This window comes from Paroedura picta, chromosome 9, assembly GCF_049243985.1.
Source record: "Paroedura picta isolate Pp20150507F chromosome 9, Ppicta_v3.0, whole genome shotgun sequence".
NCBI classification, from domain to species: domain Eukaryota; kingdom Metazoa; phylum Chordata; class Lepidosauria; order Squamata; family Gekkonidae; genus Paroedura; species Paroedura picta.
The window spans coordinates 61,610,963-61,633,696 of record NC_135377.1 but is presented as its reverse complement, the minus strand read 5'-3'; the positions used below and the strand labels follow the sequence as shown (position 1 = coordinate 61,633,696).

Here is a 22,734-nt window from a genome sequence, read left to right as displayed (position 1 = left end):
ATGACTCTTCAAAGAAAGCATTGAGGATTTGAATTTACTTAACAGAAGAAATTCAGTCTGTTGGTTTGATTATACTACTATGTGTTTTTTTTTAAGTCAGATTTTTCAGGGGATGTATTTTACATATGATTGAGATAAGATTATAAAAAGAAAAAGACTGCTTCCTGAAATCTTGACAATCTGTAAAAGCCTTTTAGTTGTTAATTGTGAGGTTTTGCTGTTTTTGATAGTACATCAATTAGCTTGAAAATAATCTTAGCACAGTTGTTATTTCCAAGGTCTTGGTGTTAGGGGCCTCCATTTTGAAAATGGTTTCAGCTTATCATCCATTTTGTGTACTCTTTACCTATGGTAAGCAAAAATACAAAAGTCCTGTGATACATGCCATTTCAGCTAATGGATTTCTTATGTCATGTCAACCACAGCCATTTTGATTCCCATCTGATGACCATTTTTTTTTTACCCTTTTCAAAGCCAGTTGAGCTCTGTTTGCAAAGCAGGACTGAATGTTTCTTACAAACAAACAACTCCTGTTTTCAGGTGACTTTTGCACTTCTGAATTGCTGTAATGTGAAATGTCAGAGGTGCTTCTGAAAGTACTGTCCCCCTTTTCTTGCAGTGTGTTCTTTTTTGCCTTTTTAAGAAGCATTCTAACTTTTACACTGTTACATTAGACTAAAATAACAATTCAGTGCTATAATGATGGAATTCAGATGCTTGCAGATAGAAACAAGCGATGAAAAATAGCCTATTGCGTGATCAGTAGAGGCAGTGATTGGTGTTACAGTAGTTGCTAACCCAAGGTATTTGCAGCAAATGAATTGACATCCAGCCAGCCATGTAGCCCATGAAGGGTGAGCCAGGATTGGCCAATAAGTGACTTGTTGTCAAGAGAATGGTGAAAAAGAACATGCTGTAAAACAGGCAGGGACGGGGAGCAGCACAGTTTGAAATGGGCAGAGTGCTTCAGACATGGCTCATTAATGGTTTTAAATATGCTGTCTGAAACCTCCATTCCTATGTCACTATACAAGGAATCCGGATGGCAACGGATAACAACTGGTTTAGAATGGCAGTATGAAAGGGCTTACAGTTGGCCACAGCCTGTGAACACAGAGGTAGAACTGCTTCATATTCCCTATTTCTTATTTCACAATAACCCCATTGTGAGGTACATGAAAACATTCAAAACATTAATGTGGAAAGGTTTTAAAATGTTAATGTAAATGTTCCAGAATGTAGAATGTCTTCGGAGACAAATGCAGATTAGACATGACACATTTATATATAAAAATGTCAATTATTTTAGTAGTGGGTGGAAGACACCTGCAGGAAAGTAATCACATATCCTATTAACTGAAGACAGGCAGTGGTTACGTTACCAATCTTCACTGCTTCCCCACACCTACCCAGAGTTGCCTGTGAGTCTTGAAAAAGGTTAAAGCTGGATTTAGGGGATGCCTCATATGTAAAATACTATGAAGGGCAGTGAGCTGCAATAAACAGGAGACATCAGGTGAAATTCCACCTTTCCCTTCTAGTGCAAATGGAAACCTTGCTGAGTTTCTGCTTCCTCAACCAACAAAAGCACAGATGGGGACAACTCAACCATATTCTTCCTCCTTACTGAAGCTCCCCATTCCATAGGGCAGGTTGTCAACAAGGGTCCTCTGACATTCAGCATGGATTTTGCAGGGGAATTGAGGGGAGGGTGCCAGAGAGAGGTGGTAACTATGTGCTTTAAAGATCCAAATACATATTTCCAACATCTTCTTCTCTCTAGTGTTACTGGTGTGCCATGGCAGAAAAGCAACAACATCAAGTCTGAAAGAGTACTTACTCATTTATAAAAGATCAAGAAAGCAACCCTACGGATGTTTACCTAGAATCCTATTCAGGACTGTTCATTGACACTGTAAGACAACTACAGCGATGTGCAGACTTTCTGGGAAATAACCAAATATGGAAGACAGTTTAAATAAATTGGTAGCTGGCTCTTACGAAATATGGTCAATATAATTTTGTCAGACTCAGCTCATTGATTCCTCCATGAATCTTTCCACTCACATTTAATGTATAATTTCCGTCAGAGACCAAAATGTTTTGTCATCTCATGGCTGTCCAGCACATTTTAGGAGCCATGTTTAGTCAAAAATCCTACCATTTGGTTGCAGATAGACTACCATGCCGACTCAGATATGGTTTATTTTTGTTGAGGTGTTTTTGGTGGGGAGCCACTAGGTCTTAACTTCTTCAATTTCTTTACCATTGATTTTTGCAGAGGCTAGTCTGCAGCACACCCTGTGCATCCATTTCATTTCTAAGATCCTCATTTTCAGTGCAATTTCATGCCATTTGTGCTCCAGCTGTTGCCTTTCCCTCTCCGATTCCAGTGCATTAGAAGCAACCAATTTATCTATACCAGGATCCTCTTTTGATTCCCAGACATGGCTGAACATCCACAGTGATGCAAACTAATTATACATCAGGCAGACAATGCACAATTTGGCAATCTGAACGGTTCTAGTTATGACTTCATTCTCTGTCATTCAGAATTATTTTTGTTTTTCCCAGAAGTAAAAATGTTGAGAAAGGCTGCTCTAAGGGAATAGTCAGGGGGTCAAGGAAGCCTTTCTAAAAAGTGGATTTCCTCAGGGATGGAGGTTGTATAAGAAAGTGCTCTTTCCTGTTGATTTTAATGGGATTCTGAATATTTGGAAATTTCCAAGGTATTTAATTCTTAATCTGAAGAATCACAATTCTGAATCCAAATTTGAAGTATCAGGCTGATAGACTTTGAACATCCTGGGACTTAGAAGGTCTTTATAATATTTAGTTATTTATAAATATATGCATAATGGACAAAAATAGAAGGTAGTGGGAGGAAATGGGTGCCAGCCATACGCTCAATTGCCTGTGCCCCATATTAGTGCATTCAGCAATCAGCTGTTGTTTTTTCCCCTCCCACCACAAATATACAAAATACTTGACAGCTAAAATCTGTCAGACATATATGCCTACACCTCATTTGCTGTTGAGACGTTCTTACAACACTTAATTCTAAAAACAACACTACTAAAGTACACACTTCCCCATACGGGATAAATTAATCTTTGCTGGCATATAGGGTTCTTTCCTTTGAAAGGAGAACAGTAAACCTGTTTTGCGGCCAATTTTATGTCTGCTCCCTTAAAAGGTGCTTTCACTACTGACTCTTTTACCATTGTCAATTCACTGACTTTTTTATTTTTTGTTCCAATCAAGAAACTCTAATCAGTTTCAAGTATCAAGCACCTGGCTAGAACGTAACATACTCCATTCAATTAGAGAGGGGGAGGAAAGGTTTTCACTCAACCAGCACCATTCCCCTGATAACCTACATTTTTCTTCATCCAGTACACTAGTAGGACTCCACTGCTGTCACAATTTATACAAGGCATATTTTCAGAAAGACTTCATGAAATCAGATTGCTTCTCTTGCATATTTTTTAAATGAGCCCCACAAGAAAATTGGCACTAATGCTCAAAGGTGATAATATACAACTCTTATTGATTTAAGTAATAAGGGACAGAATTCATGTGGTATCCTTCATAGCATCTAGAGTCTTGTCAACATTATTCAACAGTCCAAAAAAAAAGAACTGTATAATCCTGCTGATCCACTGCTGCTTCAAGTTGGAGTGGATATGAAATGTAATTAGCAAACAATCATGCAAAAACATCAACACGAACAACCCGTTTCTTATTCTGAGTCTCCATTTATAGAGTTGTCAAATACCAAAACTATCTTATATGACTGAGCTGGCTGTGATTCCGTTGACACAATACTAGTGGGGAAATATTCTTTCTTTGCCTCCATCACAACCGTTTGACAGGCATTTTGAAGTTCCAGCCAAATTCTTCTTATGGTAGATAGCAGCTATATTTCTAACAGATATTTGGAATTGCGATCAAGGATGGGCATGAACCAGGAAACTGCAATTTGATTCATGGTTCGTGGTGGACCCATGAATCAAACCACAAACCAAACTGAATTAAAACGGCTTCATATGAACTGAATGAGTTCATGAGGCTTGTAATGCAGCAGAACAGCCCTCTGGAATGCTGGAGACCCCAAACTTGCAGGAGAACTCCAGCGGACTCTCTTCTACATGGCTTCCAAGTTATGTGCAGATTAAACATGGATGGGGTGGGGGTCCAAGTTATGTCTCCTCCCAACAGGTGCCCCCAGGAAAGTGCTTTCGGGAAAATGTCAGGTGCCGCTTCAGGAGTACATAGAATGAACCCATGCAAGCTAGAAGCATCAGACTCACAGTAGACCTCCTCAGGATGCTCCCGTATGTGCCTTCCAAGGTATGTATGGATTGGCCTTGAAAGGGCCAAATTATGCCTCTCCAAAAAGTTGTCACCAGGAGGAGAAGGAACCCCAACCACTAAATGCTCTATGTCATCACCCACTCTCCCAGGCTGTGGCTTACAGCCAGGGTCCAAAAAACAGATGGAAAGTCTGAGTAGGACATGACAGAATGCAGCCCACAGAGATTAGCAACCCACATTGATTGGACTTCAAAGCACGGGCACACACAGCAATCATCTCTTATGGCCCATCTGCAGTGAGGAGGCCAGCGGCCAGTCCAGCCCTTGAATCAGGGGGATGACTTGCTCCAGGCTGGCCACATGTTGGAGTCCTCCCTTCCAAACTGCTGCTGTTTGTGCGGTGCCAACAACTCTGGCTTCCTGTGAGAGTCCCACGGACAGATTAGGAGAAGGAGGCTCTTAGATGCCCTGCTGACGTCATGCTGGAGGGGAGGCTGTGTTTGTGCTCATGGACAGGGCACTGTGGTACACAGGAAGATGAGGGCTTCTTCCCCTGGTTACCATCCCATCTACCCACTATCACCTTCATGGTGTTGAAGCCCTTAGTCTGCTCCTGACACTCATGCCTACCACACACCCAACTAATAGCCCAGAGAGATGATCAAAAAAAGGAGGGGTGGGGGTTGTATGAATGCAGGAAAAGCCCAGCTCAGAAGCAAAGCCCCGCTGCTCAACGGGGCAGCTTCTGTTGCCATGCAGATTATACTTGTGACTGTCTTGCTAAACCCATGAGTCAGAGCCACTAGTAAAAGTTTCTGGGAGCAGAAAGGACATTTTCTTAGCCTTAATGGGTTGCTCATTTGATTTGAGTGTCATTATTTTATATGTCAAGTCCAGGCTATAGAGGAAGCTACTGCTTGTTGTTGGAAAAGTTACAGCCAATTCAATAGCTGTGTTTTGTTGTGTTATGTTACAGAAGCGTGTGCAGCAGTAACTAGCTCTTGGCCATGGGAGGCTGAGTAGACTGGTGTGACTTGTTTAAACATAGTTTTCTTTGATTTCTTGGAATATGTATTATAGGATATAGTTGCTCCACAGCTATGAGATATGTTTACATAGGAATATCCCATACCCACTAGATCAGTACTTTAGCATATAAAAATATATTTGGGAAGGAATACATGGAAAATAATAATAATTTTCATTGATAATGATGATGTGATCCATTCAGTTGTGTCCAACCCCCGGTGATTCTATAGGAAAGTCTTCCCATGTGCCCCTGTCTCTGACTGCTTCTTTTAGTTGGTTCATGGTCATCCCTGTGTCGGCTTCGATCATGTCGAGCCAGCGGATCCTCTGGCGGTCACGTTTCCTTTTGCCGCTGATTATACTGAGCATTAATGATTTTTCTAACGAGTTTGATTGCATGATGTGTCCAAAGTAAGTGAGGTTTAGCTGTAATAGCTTGGCTTCTAATAACATAGTTGGTTTGCTCCTCTCTAAAAATGTCTTGTTGGTAACTTTGGCTGTCCATGGTATTCGCAGCATTTGTCTCCAACATTATAATATAATAAAACGTTATATCATCCTTTGTGATCTCTATGGAAAATTTTTTTGTCAGGAGTTAGTTCAAATAGAGTCAAGGAGCCAGTAAAACAGGCCACACTGTTGGGATTGTAGGATAATTTCCCATCTTGTTTTCCTTTTCGGTTTCTTTCACTCCTGGGAAATATCAGCAATAAGACTTTCATAGCATGTTTGAACTCTGTTTTGCACCACCAGTAATAGTTTTATGTAGGAAGATTTGGTGTATCATAAAGTCTGCTCGGCTAGCAACCCTGCAAAGGCATCACTGCCAACATCATGCTGTTCTTTGCCACCTGCTTTTTGCATTAGCATTTCTTGTGCATCGGGTGGTCTATGTTCAATATGTTAACTTTGAATAGTTCTCTGATAAGAAGAAACGCAGTCCTCACAATTTCATGAAATAATTGAAAGGATTTACTGTTTGCATTCCGCAATTCCACCCATTAAAAATAGTTTCTAAGCAAGCCCAAAATTCACGCTCACAGAACACTAAAGCAACAGGCCTTTATGACAGAAGAAAAAATCCTTCATTCCAGTATTACAAAGAGAGAACCGTTTTTCATATTTCATTTCTATTTTATCCTTTTGATGCAGCAGGAAACAGAATCATCAACTGAAGTTAAGTGCTATTGAAAGCGCTTAAAAAAAAAAGGTACCTGCATTGCATTGTTACTGATAGGCATAAGATTTCAGAAAACTGTAACCCATTGGCTTGACTATGGGTACCCTGGGCAGGCTGATTAATTAAGTAGCTGTCATAGAGCAAAGTGGTATATAAACCATTTTGAAATGATACATGGCTATTCAAAGAACAAAACTGTGATGAACAAACTACTAGATGTTCGATTTAAATTACCTTAATCCTTTCATCTGGGTACATGGGATGGATATGTCTTAGGACCTTTCTACTTGGGCAAATTGTCTGGTCTTCCAGCCATAAGAAACTCCTCTTTATTGGTGATTTGGCTGTTCTGAAAGTGATGGAAGCTGGAAAGATGTCATGTTTGAACAAATCAGAAGCCAGACAAGCTTTTCAATTTATGAGAGGTAGTTATGACAGACTGCCTTTTTAAAAGCTTAGAAGTGCTGCGTAAACAAATAAAAGTGTCTTGAGTGACATGCTGTTCCAAAAGATCTGATTGGTTAGCATCTGCTGAACAGAGAAAGGCTGACCCTTTTGACAAGTTCTGGCCATTACGAATTATTGTCTTCACACCCGTATTCCAATGGTGGTCAGGTATATGATCTCAGTTGTTCTTAGAAAATGTTTACATGGCCAGGTATGCACGAGAAATATGGAAAGGATCACTGATTATTTTTTCAATCAATGTTACATATTGATTTTTAACAAATAGGCCAATCATTATGAAAACAAAAATACAAAAAATTAAAGGGAAATAAATACACTAGTCAAAAATGTTTACATTTATTATTTTATTTAAAATATTAATACTCTAACTTATCATTCCAAACTGAAGATGGCTAAGGCTCTATGTGCACAGGTGGCTCCACTGACTTCCAGTCTGAATTCTGAATCAGGTTCAAGGTATTGGTATTGACCTTTACGACCATTCATTGTTCTCTGTCTGGCATACCTGAGAGACTGCTTTACTGACTATATCCCCCGAAGAGTGCTCTGCTGATCCCTGACTTGAGAGATGAATGTTTGGCCTCGGCCAGGGCCTTTTCAGTCCCGGCCCCGACCTGGTGGAATGAGCTCCTGGAAGAACTTTGAGCCCTATAGAAACTGCCCCAGTTCCCAAGGGCATGCAAAATGGAGCTCTTTCACCAGGCATTTGATTGTTTATGTTGTTTATGTTGTAAACTGTGCCAAGATGGCTGTGCTGTGAGGGTGTGGTATAGAAATTGAATAAATAAAGTCCCACTCATGGAGAACAACATGAGGACTTTGATAACATGTATGATGGCTATTTTGTGCCTCACAGATGTCCATCGGCTCTTTTCTTTTGGCATGCAAGGAGTTGTGGCTGTAGCCTTCCTTTCTCCTTTATGTTGTTTTTATATCCTCAGCTTGCCCCATGGAGTCACCATTGGCTCCTTTGTGAATCTTATGTGTGGCCTCATAAGAAACACAATGGTCTTTTAAGCTCAATATTTTCTTCTCTTAGTGCCAACAGCTCTCCAGTGTCTTAGGAAGATAAACATTATTCTCAGCATCTGTTCTGTGAGCTCATTTAAATTTCATTCTATCCCAGAATGTATTTGATGATTATAGGCACATGTAAAACTAGCTTATACTGAGTCTATACAGTTTGATACAATGCAGCCCTTTAGTCCACACAGCATTAGCAACCCCCCCCCCCCATGTAGGATGTAGCTTCAGTGGGACTAGCTCTACCCTATTCACCTCCATCTTTGTTCTTGCACTTCTTTCCTCCAGTGCATTCTGGGAGTTGTGCTTCACATTAATGACGAACACCATTAAGATCAGGGTCTAAAATCTCCTATGCACACCACTGATTTAGTATGATCCATTTAGATTGACAGCAACTCTCCAGAACTTCAGGGAAAGAACGGTCTTTCTTAGCATGCTGTATTAGAAATATTTTATCTAGAGATTCTTCATCAATTTCTTAGATGGTAAACCAAGAAGATCTCTAACATAGTCAATATTTGGAAGTGTGAAAGCTTTCCAGGCTTTTAGGATAATCCATTTAGACATTGGGGCTGCTTGTTTAATCCAAGCAGTCTGTTTCTTGATGCATGAAGCAATTCTACCTATACTGTAAATTAGAACAATGTGTATGGGCCTGAGGGCATTTGACAGGACACAAGAGGTGTACCAATGAAGGGACCAAGATACTTAATTCCTTGGAGACTGCAGGAAATCAGCACAAGCAACATATATCAGGGCCTACTCCAAAAATATACAGTCCTGCAGTCTGAAAGTAAATGCTGGGAATAAATGCCTCTGAGAATTCTACCGAATGGATATTACTTGTTGTTGATTTTTGTCTGTAAGATATTGTTTACTGGTACTGCAACTGGTGTGGAGTGTTGTTTCCTGACACTTTTCAGCCACCACATAACATCACAAGGACACCATGAGATTCCAGCACTATTTTTTTCTCTGAAGGAAAATGAAGCAAGAAAGGCTCTCCAAAGTTTTTCTATCCCTCCACAAGGAAATCAATTATTTTTATAAGCCAAGTGAGTGATGATTACATTTCATCTATTGTTTAGTCACTTTTTCAGGACACATAAAAAGGCTTGGGAGTGGGCAGAATGTAACTTGGCTCACTCCCTGGTCCTTCTTAGCCCCTAAGTACACATGTGAGTGCATAAAGTAAACAATATTCTGTTTTAAGGTGTGATGATGAAGGTTGAATTTACGTTGTAAGTTGACTAAATCAACATCTTCTTCAGAGGTAACATACCTCTGAATTACAGATGCTGGGGACATAGACTGAAGAAGGCTATTTGTTGCAGGTCTCACATGTGAGCTTTCTGGTTACTGTTTGAAAACAGGATGCTTGGAGAGCTAGAACACTGACCATTAATAGATAATCAAAATGAAATTGATCAAGTTCAGATCGGTTCTTATATTGCATGCTTCCCCCCCCCCCCTGGTAAATCATAGGTCTTATTAACACAATCCAATGTGTTAAATGTGGTGTAATTAAAAAAAATAGTGCATGTATTGTAGGAGAGAGCAAATACCCTCTCGTAACTGAGAACATGGACAATATCAAATTTAAAATATATGTGACTTGGAGAACATTGGTGGGTGGAAGGAGATATTTCTGGTGCTTAAAAACATGAACAAATTACAGTTTGACATATATTCAGAATTTCATATTTTATTGCTTGATTTGACTATCAATGTGATGCCAATGCATGAGGCAGTAAAGTACTTGGAACAGAAATGGAAACCAATTTCTTGCATCCAAAAGAAAGAAAAATCAGAATTGCTATAGATCTCATAACCTGGGATGAGATTTTTAAATTTTTTAAAAAGCAATAAACTAAAAGTAGGCAGTTTTGAAGGTTTGGGTTCTAGTGTTTGAATGAAGTGAGGCCCAAGTTCCTTAACAGTTACTGTCATGGATGAGGCGACACTTCAGGAGTTTCAGATAGTTATCAATTTTGTGGGAGTCCCTGCGCAAGCAGTGCAGCAGATTGTAGAAGGCAAAGAGACGAGAGTCTTCATCAGCTAGCTGGAGCGATGGGAGCCCTGACCATGTAGAATAAACTTCATTGCCTAGGTCTCCAGGATGAACCTAATGAAGAAAAGGAAAAGGCAATGAGCAGACTTCATAAATCATTAAGAAGACTTGTTACCTCAGAACAATGGGTTGGATTTAATCAAAAGGATCTGAGCAAGGGAGGACTTTGCATAACCAGAACTTCCCTGCATTCTGCCTTCCACAACAACGTGAAAAGTGATGGCGGACCCCAGGAACAGCAGTAGTTGGAGGGTTGCCTTGGAGGGGGAAATGATTACTCCCCATACACAAATCTTTACAACAGGATCCAACTCAGTCATATTGAAGGTATTGTAAAATCAGAGCTGGGTATCAATGAAGTGTTAATTTGAGACTTTAAATTACCCTTGCTTAGGTTACTGATACCTCAAATATAAAACTTAATTCTTTCTCTTCTCCCCAGAGCAATAGAAAATCTAGCCTTGTTTTTCTTCTTCCGGTTTAAGGGGCTAGACATCAAAGTACTGCAGCAACAAACAATCTCCTTTTGTTTGAAAATTGAATAATTGAAACAAGCCCCAAAGCACTGAGAAATGAACTGTCTTTCTCGGGGGTAGTCAAACTACGGCCCTCCAGATGTCCATGGACTACAATTCCCATGAGCCCATTGTAGTCCATGGACATCTGGAGGGCCACAGTTTGACTACTCCTGCTTGAGCAGTCATCATATGAGAGATTTAGGAATACACGCTAATTCTAGAGACTATGATTTCTGCTCTATGGAATGGCTTAACTTCACCAGATGATGAAAAAGCAGCAACTTTGGTTGAATCTTACTTCCCCAACTGATTAAACTAATAATGTAACTTGTCAAGAGTTTCATTTAGGTCTTGGTTTTTCAGGGTCATGTAAGAAGAGAAATCAGTCCGTTAATGATAACATAAGGTACTAATATGCATGTTTTTGGTGGTTTGACCTCACTAAGGGCCTTACCAGATGTGCACTGATACCTCTGTATTTGAAACTTCCAGCAATTATTTCTAAACTTAATTTTCAGATGCACAGAGACTGATTTGGCTTGGGATCATGCTCCTTACCTAGGTGTCACTTCAGCTTTTCCCTCATGCCCAACATGGGGGTCTGTGCTATACCTCTTGGACTAAACTTAGGATCAGTTTAGCCCAGTGCAGTATATTGTGACCCCCATGGTTGTGTCAGACCAAGTAAAGGATGGGCAGGCACTTAAAAATCCCAGGAAATCCTAACACAAAACTCCCAGTGTGTATCTGGTGACTCTTACTATTTTAGTAGGGGTTTGCTCCCAGTATTATATGTAGGTAGGAAGAAGAGCAAGTTTAGGTCTTACAGAATGAAAAGCTTTTCTGTTTAAAAAAAAATTACATTGCAGCTATGGTTTTATTGAGCTATTAATGCCAGGTCGATATGGATAACTGTTTGCCTACTGAGGCCTTCCTACAGACTTTCGCTTATATTTTTTATTTTTATAATTTTATTTATTTTAAAATAAAGCATACAACTGTACCAACATGAAAAGACAAAAATAAAATATGTAATCATATATGGTTTCATTTTAAATATGCTTCCAGGCAACATATTTTGTGCGATTTCAAATAAAATCTCACTTTTGGATTTTTAAAAAAAACATAATAAACTAATAAAATCAATTTCAATAATAATGATGATAGCTTTAATCTTATAGCCCATCCTTTCTTATAGGCTCAGAATGGGTAACATACAGCAATACATTCAGTAAATTATAACAATAAATTAAGTTTTTAAATTAAGTTTAAAAGCCAGCATCCCATTTCGGATAAAAAATATTCTCGCTTCTTCTCAATAGACCTTGTGGATGGACACCAGCTAATCCAGTCCAAAGAGCTGTGCTGTATATGCTGTCTTGGCAAATGTTTACCAGTTCTAGGACGTGCAATCTAAGTGCAGTTAGAAGACTGTACTGAAATAGCACACTTGTCACATATTGGATTTTTTTTAAAGGCAAGTAATTAGATCCTCCACCATTCTATGTAGGCATCATGCAATAGCTTTTTGGAGCAAGGAAACCTTGCTACCTTTCTATCTTTTACCTTTGTAATAACTTCCCTGAATCTTTTTGGATCAACTAGAACATCTGTGCCCTCATTATATATACCCAGCTATAAAGGCATTGGGATTTGGTTAACTCACCCGTCCAACTATTTTCTCCATCCCTTCCAGAAGCCGTTTGTTTTGTTCCTCAATCTCCATGGCCTTCCAGAGGATGGTATCAGGAGCTTCTTTGATACTTTGAACCTCAGAGACCAGGTGGAGTAGAGGGTCATTCCAGGAGCGGAGCACGCTTAGCACTACGTTTAGCAGATCTTCATGCTGCTCATTAGCAAGAAAATGGTACTGTTAAGTAATTCTGTGCTAACCTCACTCAGGAGACAGGTAATTTATTCTTAGAAGGCTTGCCTTCAGTTTCTTTTTATCGTGTTCTTTCTACTCACCCATCTATCTATAATAGATGCTATTAGAGGTTGTTGCAAAATCAACTATTTTTGGACAGCTAGGGCACAGATCAGAATACACTAAATATCTTGCAGAGTTATATGCTGATAGAAATAACTTTGTTCAGTCATGATGAAGGGAATGCCAATTAACCTGATGAAAAATTTGAACACTAATAGGACATTTTTAGAAGTCCAGAATCTTGAAAATATTTTAGCATAACGGGAGATACAGTCTGTGGTCCTCTCTCCAATCCTATTTCCGAGATCAGATGAGATCGGGTGTGTTCAGGGTGGTATGGCCGTAGGCCCTATCCAATCCTATTTAATATCTTCCTGTGGCCTCTGGCCCAACTGTTATGGAAGTTTGGGCTGGGTTGCCACCAATATGAAGGCAAAACCCAGCTCTTTCTCCTGATTGATGACTGCCCTGATTCTCCCCAAGAAGCATTAGCCAGTTGCCTGGAAGCAGTGACAAGGTAGCTCAAGCAGAGTCGTCTGAAGCTCAGTCCTTCAAAGACAGAGGTCATGTGGCTGGGCAGGAAGGAACCGAGCGAGGAAGTGTGTTTGCCCAACCTGGATGGAGTGCAACTATCTGGCTCACTCTGCCAGGAACTTGGGAATGATCCTGGATGCTTTCCTTTCCATGGAGGCTCAGGTCACAAGATTAGCGCGGCTGGCCTTCTACCAGCTTTTCTAAGCCACACTACTAGCGCCCTACTTGGCCCTGGAACACCTAGCCACAGTGATCCAGATGACATTCACCTCTAGGCTAGACTTCTGCAACTCGCTCTAGGCAGGCCTACCCTTAACTTTGATCCGGAAACTGCAACTGGTCCAGAATGTGGCGGCCAGGGTCCTCACATCAACACCATGGAGGTCACACATCCAGCCCATCCTTCCAACAACTGCTCTGGCTGCCAGTTGAATTCGAGATCAGGCTTAAGGTCTTGGTAATTACCTTCAAGGCCATACACGGTCTGAGCTCAGTGTCCCTGAAGGACCGCCTCTCTGCCTATGCCCCTCAAAGAGCTCTGCGCTCTGCTACCTCCAACTGACTAGTGATCCCTGACCCCAAGAAAGTCCACTTGACCTCAACCAGAGCCTTTTCTTTCCTGGCCCCCACCTGGTAGAATAAGCTCCCAGAGGAGATCAGGGCCCTAACGGGAGTAAAACAGTTCCACAGGACCTGCAAAAGAGAGTTCTTTCACCCGGCATTTGGTTGAGGTCAAAGAAAGCAACACCTACTGGGCCCCAAACCCCCCTCCTTTGAATCCATGTGACAGATCTGATAAGCCATAGGCCTGCTAGATTGTTCGCTGTTAGAATGTTATTCTCTGCTTATTGTTATTACTATTGTTACCTTTATTTATTATATTCAGTTAGTTTAATGAATTGTTCTGTTACCTGCTATGTGAACTGCCCTGAGCCTTAAGGGAGGACGGTATACAAATGTAATAAAATAAATAATATAATTTAATATTTTGCCCAAAGCATTTCTAATGTCTTTATATAGCTCAGTAAATATGCCCAGGCGGGGGTTTGGTTTTCCTTTTGAAGAGTTTTGCTGCTAGGAAGATTTCTTTTCGTTTGAAACTTTGCAACTGCTTGGGGTGAATTTGACGATCAAAGGGCCTTTTGCTTTTCTGGGATCCTCCTAGCCATTTTGCTGCCCTTGAGACCTCTGTGATGTTGACACAAACACTTTCCACTCTGCTTACTGTGGCAAAATACACCTCCCCTGCGGCACAGCCCTTTCCTGCCTCTTACGCTGAAAGAAGGGCAGTGCTACCAGTCCAAATGCTCAAGCACCACCCATCTTGCCACTGAAAACACAATGAGGGCAGTCTTGCATGGTGCTTTCCGAAGAGGTAGATGGCATGCAAAACAAAAGTCCTTGCTTGTAAAACCAAACGGCATTGTTTTAAAACTTTCCTAACAATTCTCATTTCCTCCAAAAGTGAGCAGCTAGACTGATTTTTAAATCAAATCATTATTATTTTAAAATTAAAATCAGGATTATTTCAATGGATTTGTTTATAAAATAAAAATCCTTCCTGAAATGACCACCTCTGCCTTTGTCAAGGTAGTGGTGATATTTACACTAACCAGCCATAATTGCCTCCTTTGTAGTAGAAGAAGAAGAGTTGGCTTTTATGTCTTGCTACCAGGAGTCTGAAAGCAGCTTAAATTGGCTTCCTTCCCTCTCCCCACAACAGACACCCTGTGAGGTTGGTGGGCCCGAGAGAATCCTGATGTTACTGCTCTGTGAGAGCAGCACTATCATGGCTGTGATGAACCCAAGGTCACCCAGCTGGCTGCATGTGGAGGAATGGGGAATCAAACTTGGCTCTCCAGATTAGAAGCCAACACTCTTAACCAATACACCATGCTACTTTTAATAAAATATGGATTAATTAACATTTCATTACCCAAGCTGATCTTACTTTCTGAACACTGTTTATGTTACTAAGCACAAATTCTCCCTTTATACAGAATGAGGACTTGAGAACCGATTTCCTCTGAACAATACAGGCTGCCGGAGGACGGAGGGGCTGTGTCCATCCCAAATCGACGACATGATTTTATTACAGCAACTGAGTATGCTTAAATGCATTGACACTGTTCAAAAGATGGCAGCTGACTTTTCTAGCATTGTGACATACTGTAGACTTGCAGAGCCTGAGACAAATCATATACCACTGGCAGCTGCAACAGCCTAGCCAGGCTCACTCAGAGCAAGCAGAGCAGGGCTGCAGTCTCTGGATTAAGTAATTGTGTTTGGCAGCTAGGTGGAGCCAGTCACATCATCAAGTCCTGCCCGGGAAAGGAAGCAACTTGGGAGGCAGCTGCAGCTGAGACGGGGAGTGTCACATGACCAAATGGTAGGGAACTGCAAAAGATTTCATACAATTGGCATGTACTACCAGACTCAGAAGACTTAAATAGTCATATATTATAGTTTTGTTATAAATCCAGGTAAAAGTGTAGCCTTGGTTTCAAAGTTTCCTCTTCCATGAGTGGACTGGTGTTTGCACTGTGCACGTGTTCCTGCCAATTCTCCTTTCCTACTGTAGTTTACTATGTTGCATAGGAAGCAGTTCTGGAAGGCCCCCTGGTTCCCAGAAGCTGCTTTTTAGAATGCACAGAGGACAACACAGGGAGATGGAAGAGAATTTGTTCCGCATGTAATCTTTAAGATCCAGCACACAATTTAATATTCCTGGGGTTTTGAATCTGAATCACAGTGATCTCTTGATAGTTGTACAGAATGGCTTCACAAGACACATTCTGATGGTTGTAGCCACAGAAATGGGAAAAATCTGAATGTCTAATTTTAATAGTGCTTGGACAGATTGCTGATGGCATTCTTCAGTGCAACTGGTCATGTAAACATTCCTTGCTCTTCCTACAGAGAAAATGGACATAACTCACATGAATCTGCTGCGCTTGCTCCTTGTCTTCAGGAGTGGTTAAGGAGGAAGTATGGCAGCTGTTAATGGCCTTTGCAATAAATCCTCTTCCCTGAGCATAGCGTTCATCCTGAAGATAATGAAACATTGCAGTTAGTAAAGTCACTAGCCAGAATTCCTATCAAAAGAAAAAAAATTGCTCCTTTTTATTTGGTGCACAGTGACTTCCATCCCACAGCATCTTATTTATTTATTTTATTTTATTTATTTATCATACTTCTATACCGCCCTCCCCGGAGGCTCAGGGCGGTTTACATTATAACAGAGAACCATACATAAAACAGTCTGTAGAACATGTACATCAATAACCAACAATTGCAACCAAACACAACACAGTATAACAATAAACAATCATAATACAAACAGGTCCAGGGCTTGTTGATGGGATTCTGAGGGGGGTGGCTTATTGATTGAATTCTGAGGGGGGTGGGGGGGAGCAGGGCCCCTTGGTCGCTGTAGATTACATCTGGTCTCGGCCAAATGCCTGGTGGAGGAGCTCCTTTTTGCAGGCCCTGCGGAACTGTTTAAGCTCCGTCAGGGCCCTGATCTCCTCTGGGAGCTCGTTCCACCAGGTAGGGGCCAGAACAGAGAATGCTCTGGCCCTGGTCGAGACCAGACGGACTTCTTTAGGGCCAGGGATCCTTAGCTGATTGGAGGCAGTAGAGCGTAGAGCTCTTTTGGGGGCATAGGCGGGGAGGCGGTCCCTCAGGTACACTGGGCCCTGACCGCGTATGGCCTTGAAGGTAATTACCAGAACCTTTAGTCTGATCCGGAATTCAACTGGTAACCATTGCAGCTGATGGAGAATAGGCCGGATATGGGACCTCCACGGTGTTGCCGTGAGGATCCTGGCTGCTGCATTTTGAACCAGCTGTAGTTTCCGGGTCAGGGCTAAGGGCAGGCCTGCGTAGAGCGAGTTACAAAAGTCCAGTCTAGAGGTGACCGTCGCATGGATCACTGTGGCTAGGTGTTCCCCATCTTGTCAAGTATATTGACTCATCCTGTGTAATCTTCCTTGCACATGAAAGCTTATACATTGAATAAAATTTTGTTGGTCTTAAGTTGTCACTGAACGCAACATTTTGTTCTGCTGTTTCAGACTAACACTACCCACTTGAATTGATCTATGAACTTGTTTCATTAATATATTGTTTTTAATGAATAGTCAGTATTCTGCCTTGATTGAGACGGTAGCAATATTTTTACAATTTGCCATAAGGTTTGCAAGAGTTCAAACGGCCAAATCCAATATTTGTCCACCCTTGATATAAGCTGCATATAATGGTTGTATTAAGTGCATTTTCTCTCTTAGAATAGGTGTTGTTGTAACTTACTTTAAAATGCACTGTAGAAAGGAATCACATTTGGTTTCTCCAACATCTTTACACTGTTCCGTGGGAGCGGTATAAATAAAACGCTAAGGGGTGTGGGGGAAAGCTCAGTCTGGGAAGGGAGGGGCCAATGATTGACCCCTTGCCCCCGGACTGACGAGTCAGAAGGCGCAAAGCCGCCCACCCCCCAACCTGGGCTGCCTTTGGTGGACAGCTGCCATTTTGCGGCTGTCCGCCGACAAGGCAGGTAGGCAGCCGCCTGCCCTAACCTGCCATGTGGCCCTTGGAAGTCAGGGGGCTTGGGCCACCCACCGGACCCTTTGCCTCCCCCCACCCTCCACCGCTCTCTGCCTCTGCCGCTGCTGCGTTGCTCCTGCTCTCCTCCTTCTCCCCCATGCACTCTTTCCTGGCCCCCCATCATGACTCACCTCCGCTGCCACTTCCCCGCCCCCTTCTCCCCCGTGCACTCTTTCCCGGCCCCCCATCGCGACTTACCTCCGCCGCCACTTTTCCGCCCCCTTCTCCCTTGCGCACTCATTCCAGGCTTCCCCCCCATCGCTACTCACCTCCGCCGCTGCTTTCCCACCCCCTTCTCCCCCATGCACTCTTTCCAGGCCACCCCCCTCATGATGCACCTCTGCCACCGCTTTCCCAACCCCAACCACCCAGCCACCCACCCTTCTCAACCCTCCACTCTTCCTCACCCCTCGCTACTTGTCTCTCCCCCAACGGGACTTTCCCTCCCCTTCCTCCCACCCCTGCCCCGTCCTCTTTTAGGGCACCCACCTGCCTGCCTTCCTGCCTGCCTTCCTCCCAGCATTCACTTCCTTCCTTCCTTCCTTCCTTCCTTCCTTCCTTCCTTCCTTCCTTCCTTCCTTCCTTCCTTCCTTCCTTCCTTTCCCTGGTGTATGCACCAGACAAATAAATATGCTCAAAGGTAGCTGTTTCTTGAGTGCTTGCTGTTTTTTCTTATGTCATTTTCAACACATATTTAAAAGGTAGATTCTGTGATAGGGTACTCACAAATTCATTGAACATTTCTGCAGACAGAGAGTGGATATAGTGTGAGAGTTTGACGGCACGGTCAAAAAGATCTCCGAGAGAGACCTGGCAAGTGTCTGATCCATTGGGACAGATAGGTGAAGAAGTTACAGCCTTCCTTGAAAGGAACAAGTTCATTGTCAGCAGAATAACCAGCAGCACACCTGTTCAGGTAAGAAAAAGGGGAGGTCACTCACTAAGCGAAATAACAATTTGAAAGACATGGGAAGCAGTTTTCTGCACCCTATTGCCTCTTGCTTTAATTTTCGCCTTAAATATTCACAAGCTAGGCAATCCCCCTTTTCACCATGTAATTATATTTGCATAAATGTAAGAAGAATGTAGAAAGATAGGTTAAGTCCTTTTCCTTTCTGGCTATTCCCCAAGGTGGCTTTCTTCTCTATAAACATATGGAGTTTAAATTAAATGGAAATGCGGGTGGCTAGCTACTCTCCAGATTTTGATTGTTTGGGGATTTTGTCTGCAAATTTTTAGCAGCTGTGCTGCTTAAATTCTTCTGCAAGAGTAACTTTTAAGTGTCTACAAAGATGTGCAATACAGTGAAATTCATTTGAAAGGTTTCTTGATGCCTCCATCAAGTACTTCCTCTAGTTCATAGCTTTATAAAATCAGATCTATTCATTTTACACAAGCTGAATTCAAACTGATTGTGAAAGAAGAAGCCTTATAACCCATACTATCTGTTAGATTAGATGTAAAGATTACTGCATCCCTTCTTCCCCTGAACTTAATAAAAATTTTGTGTGCTGAAATTGTAACTTGGATTCAAGAGACACTTGCTTTTGTAATTCAAACTAGTAGTGCTGTAATGCCCATTATGACCAATTGAAAAGCTACAAAATCATAAGTGTTCTGAGTTGCAATAGCTGGTCTTCAGGTCAGATATTCAATTTTAAAAAAGGAGTTAAAAAAGGTTTTGTCAGTTTCCATGGAAATCCCTAACCAGTTAGCAAAGAATGTGGGTGTGAAAGAGGGATTGCACCATTATATACACAAGTCACATGTCGTATCCTTTCCTGTTGGCAGCAGAGAATAGGATTCACCATAATGGGTTTAAATTATGGGTTGAAAGGTACTAGCTAGATTTTTTTTTAGAGTAAAAGTAGTTCTGCATTGGAATTGGATGCCTAGGTAGGTGGTGAGCTCCCTGTCACTGACAGCCTTCAAGCAGCAGCTGGAGGAACGCTTGTCAGGGATACTGTAGGCTGATCCTGCATTGGATTAGATTGCCTGCATAGCCCCTTCTAACCCTACAATTCTAAGGCCCATTAAGGTAAAACTGTGCCATGATTTCCAAGCTTCTGTGTAATTCCGTTAATAGTGTAATAGTTCATATTGTCAAATCTAGTGCATTTCTACATGTTGTGTATTACTATTGCCTCTTGTGTAACAACAGCAAAAGTCAAACAGTCCTCCCCACTTTCCACAAACTGTATCAGTCTATTTTTGCAGCTTTTTAGGAATAAACATGCAATCCTAAATTGGTCTAATAACTGGGGCTTACTCCCAGCTTATTAGGATTGTTCAGTAAGTCACTTGAATCAGCAAAGCTATAATTTTTCTTGAATTAATCCACAATGGATGGAGAGGAAGACAATTTCCAGGTTTGTGCAGCACATGTTGCTGCTCTCAGAAGACATATTAGGTCATCTTGTATCCTCCAACTGAGTTATTCAGGATCATTTTAGCATCATATGAGATAACATAGTCCATATTTCCTACCAATTTCCAGAATTCTGCAGTATATGGGCAGCCTGCATACATTATATTCCAAATTATATGAAGAAAAGTCTGCACCTGATACTTGACAGGACCAACATTTCACACAATCCTGCTTCAATGGAGATTGGGGGTAGGGGAAAGGATGAAAGCTTATTGTAAAAACATTGAAGATGAAAGGTTTTGACCATTGTCCAGATATTCACTTGTAATATATCCTCCCAGTACCTGGTAACTGGGTTGGATATGCCCAAATGAATTCCACTGGTACAGAGTCAACAGAGATCATAGCTTTTATTTCAGTATTTTTATTTTAACAATGGAGAAGCTAGAAAGAGAAATCAGTTCTTGAGTATGTTTTTAACAATGTGAACAAAAAGTTAAATTCTAGTGTAAAAGATTAAGAAATTTCTAGAACCTAATATACTTTCCCCAAACCTTTCTCTTAGAGCAATATGTGTCTTATCTTGAAAGTTTATTGGATGTTCCATTAAATTTCTCTCTTCCTAAGCAGTATCCTTCAATTTGTAAATAAATTCCTGATTCCCCCCCCTGAGTTTGAGTCTGTTTTACTTAATTCTGAAGAATATACTGCCCTTGTAGAACCAGATTATTTATGGGCTGCATAAATTCTCCTCTTTCCTTGGATGTAAGCCTAATTTTTAGTATCCCTTCTTTTAAGATGGTCCCCATGATGTGATTATCCAAGTCTGTCCAGATGATTTTGTAACTCAATTACAAAGAAGTCCCTTAATTGATATAAGAAAAACATGAAGTGACAATGAATGAATAACACAAGACTTACCTTTCAATGAAAGCTTCTTGACAGTCATGGTAGTGATGTTCTCTGCTCACTTCCTTTATCAAGCAAATGATGGACGCTCTCATTCTTGTCACCATCAGGATCCAACTTTATATACACTTTGGTGGTCATACTGAATAAATGTAGGATGCTTCGTTTTCCCATTGTTGGTCACCTTCCTCATCATTGAGATTATAGCCCTTAATTACAAACATAAAAAGGTCCCTACTATCCAATTCATATTCAGCAACAGTTTGTGGGCTTCCGGAGAGATCCTGATTAATTAGGTTGGTTACCAAAGACCAGTAGCCTAGTCCTGCAGTAAAAACGTTAGTGATGACTAATCTGATTCTTCAACTTTCTCACTTCCTCCTCGATTTTCAATATAATTATAATAGTCAAAGAAAACTGGAAAATTAGAGACATTTGAATTTGAGATCCAAAAAGCGCAAGAGAATCAATGGATGTTCTTCCATGATGAGCGTGTTTCCATTTTTTTCTTTTAATGATATTTATCATATGGATAAGCTACCCTAAAAGAACAGTATTACCCCTCCTCCTTTGTTTCTTTTCTCCCTGTGGGTTCCTCTTCGTGGTGGTACCTTCATTCAGTCGGTGAATTCCAGACATGGCTCTCAACTTCAGGTTTTATTTACACTAGGAATGTGCTACAGAGAAAAACGAAAACATAAATAACAGTCAGGCAAAACATTTTTTTAAAAAGAGACTACAAATCATGCTATACTGGTTAGGGGCCAGTAAAAGGAAATGTAGGCCATATCACTAACATCTTGATGCAAAGGCCATCAGTCTCTCCTACAAGCATGAAGATGCACTGAAAATCATTGAACGTGAAGAAGTGAAGAGATACCATGGAAAAAAGACTCTTTTCTAGAACTCCTGATCAGCATCAATCATAAGCAATAAAGCTCTTTCCACAGGTTGAGCATTTTCAGCCAAAATTCAATTCCCAGGTTCCAAATCCTCCCGTTCAGTAATGCGATACCTTCTTTTTCGGGGGGAGGGGGAAAATTATAACTAAAACAGACTACAGGATCCTTTTGCATTAGCACAACCCTCAGGCTGAACTGACATGCAGGTGTCCATACCACAAATGGTTAAATATAACCTGGTGGCTTAAGAACTGGAGCTTGAGTAAACCTTTCTTTAAGAAACTGAAAGGCCTTCTGGCATCTAGCCAACTGCCACACTCTAATAGGTGGATTCCTCTTACACAACTCAGTAAGAGATGCTGCTAGATTTCTATCGTTTGGAATAAATCTTCTATAAAATCAGCAAGCCCACTCAAAACTAAGAGCCTGCCTCTTTGTCACTGGAATGGGCCAATTTACAGTCGCCTCAACTTTAGCATCATGAGGTGAAATTCTTTCTCCCCCCAATCTGATGTCCCAAATACACTACCGAAAAAGTTTCAGTTTGATATTTGGATGGCTTAACTGTCAAGCTTGCCTCTTGGATCCTTTGAAATACTGTGTCCAAATGATGCAAATGTTCTTGCCCTCTAGAATTAGACACAGCTTTATTGTCTTGGTAAGCTATGGCACAATCCGTTGTTTGGACCACTTGATCCATTCATTTTGGGATGTTTTGCTAGCTGAATTGATTCCAAAAGGAAGCACATTAAAATGAAACTGTTCCATAATGTATGAAGAAGCTCTTTCTTTAGCCTACTCAGTTACTCACACCGGCTAGTACACCCTTGCAAGATCAAAAGTAGTGATATACTTAATACGTGTCGATCTTTCCAAG

The 22,734-nt window shown here is 41.2% G+C and overlaps 1 protein-coding gene and 1 long non-coding RNA gene across 10 annotated transcripts in view; one reads left to right on the top strand and one right to left on the bottom strand.

Annotated features, from left to right (window-relative positions):
- Positions 1-22,734, top strand: part of LOC143845043 (uncharacterized) — a 622,217-nt gene that overhangs the window by 438,464 nt on the left and 161,019 nt on the right. For 8 of the 9 annotated variants that reach the window (XR_013234233.1, XR_013234236.1, XR_013234235.1 and 5 more), the window contains exons 10-12: positions 12,306-12,518; positions 15,074-15,462; positions 18,428-18,594. This is a non-coding gene — a long non-coding RNA (uncharacterized LOC143845043). The remainder of the gene's footprint in view (positions 1-12,305; positions 12,519-15,073; positions 15,463-18,427; positions 18,595-22,734) is intronic. The other variant, XR_013234237.1, reaches the window with a different exon arrangement.
- On the bottom strand, positions 7,535-21,034 carry PRL (prolactin). Its single transcript, XM_077353028.1, has 5 exons — positions 20,968-21,034; positions 18,405-18,586; positions 16,013-16,120; positions 12,276-12,455; positions 7,535-10,145 (listed from the first exon to the last, which is right to left on the bottom strand). Exons 1-5 carry the CDS (start codon positions 20,993-20,995, stop codon positions 9,954-9,956), a joined length of 690 nt encoding a protein of 229 aa, XP_077209143.1. The 5' UTR covers positions 20,996-21,034; the 3' UTR covers positions 7,535-9,953.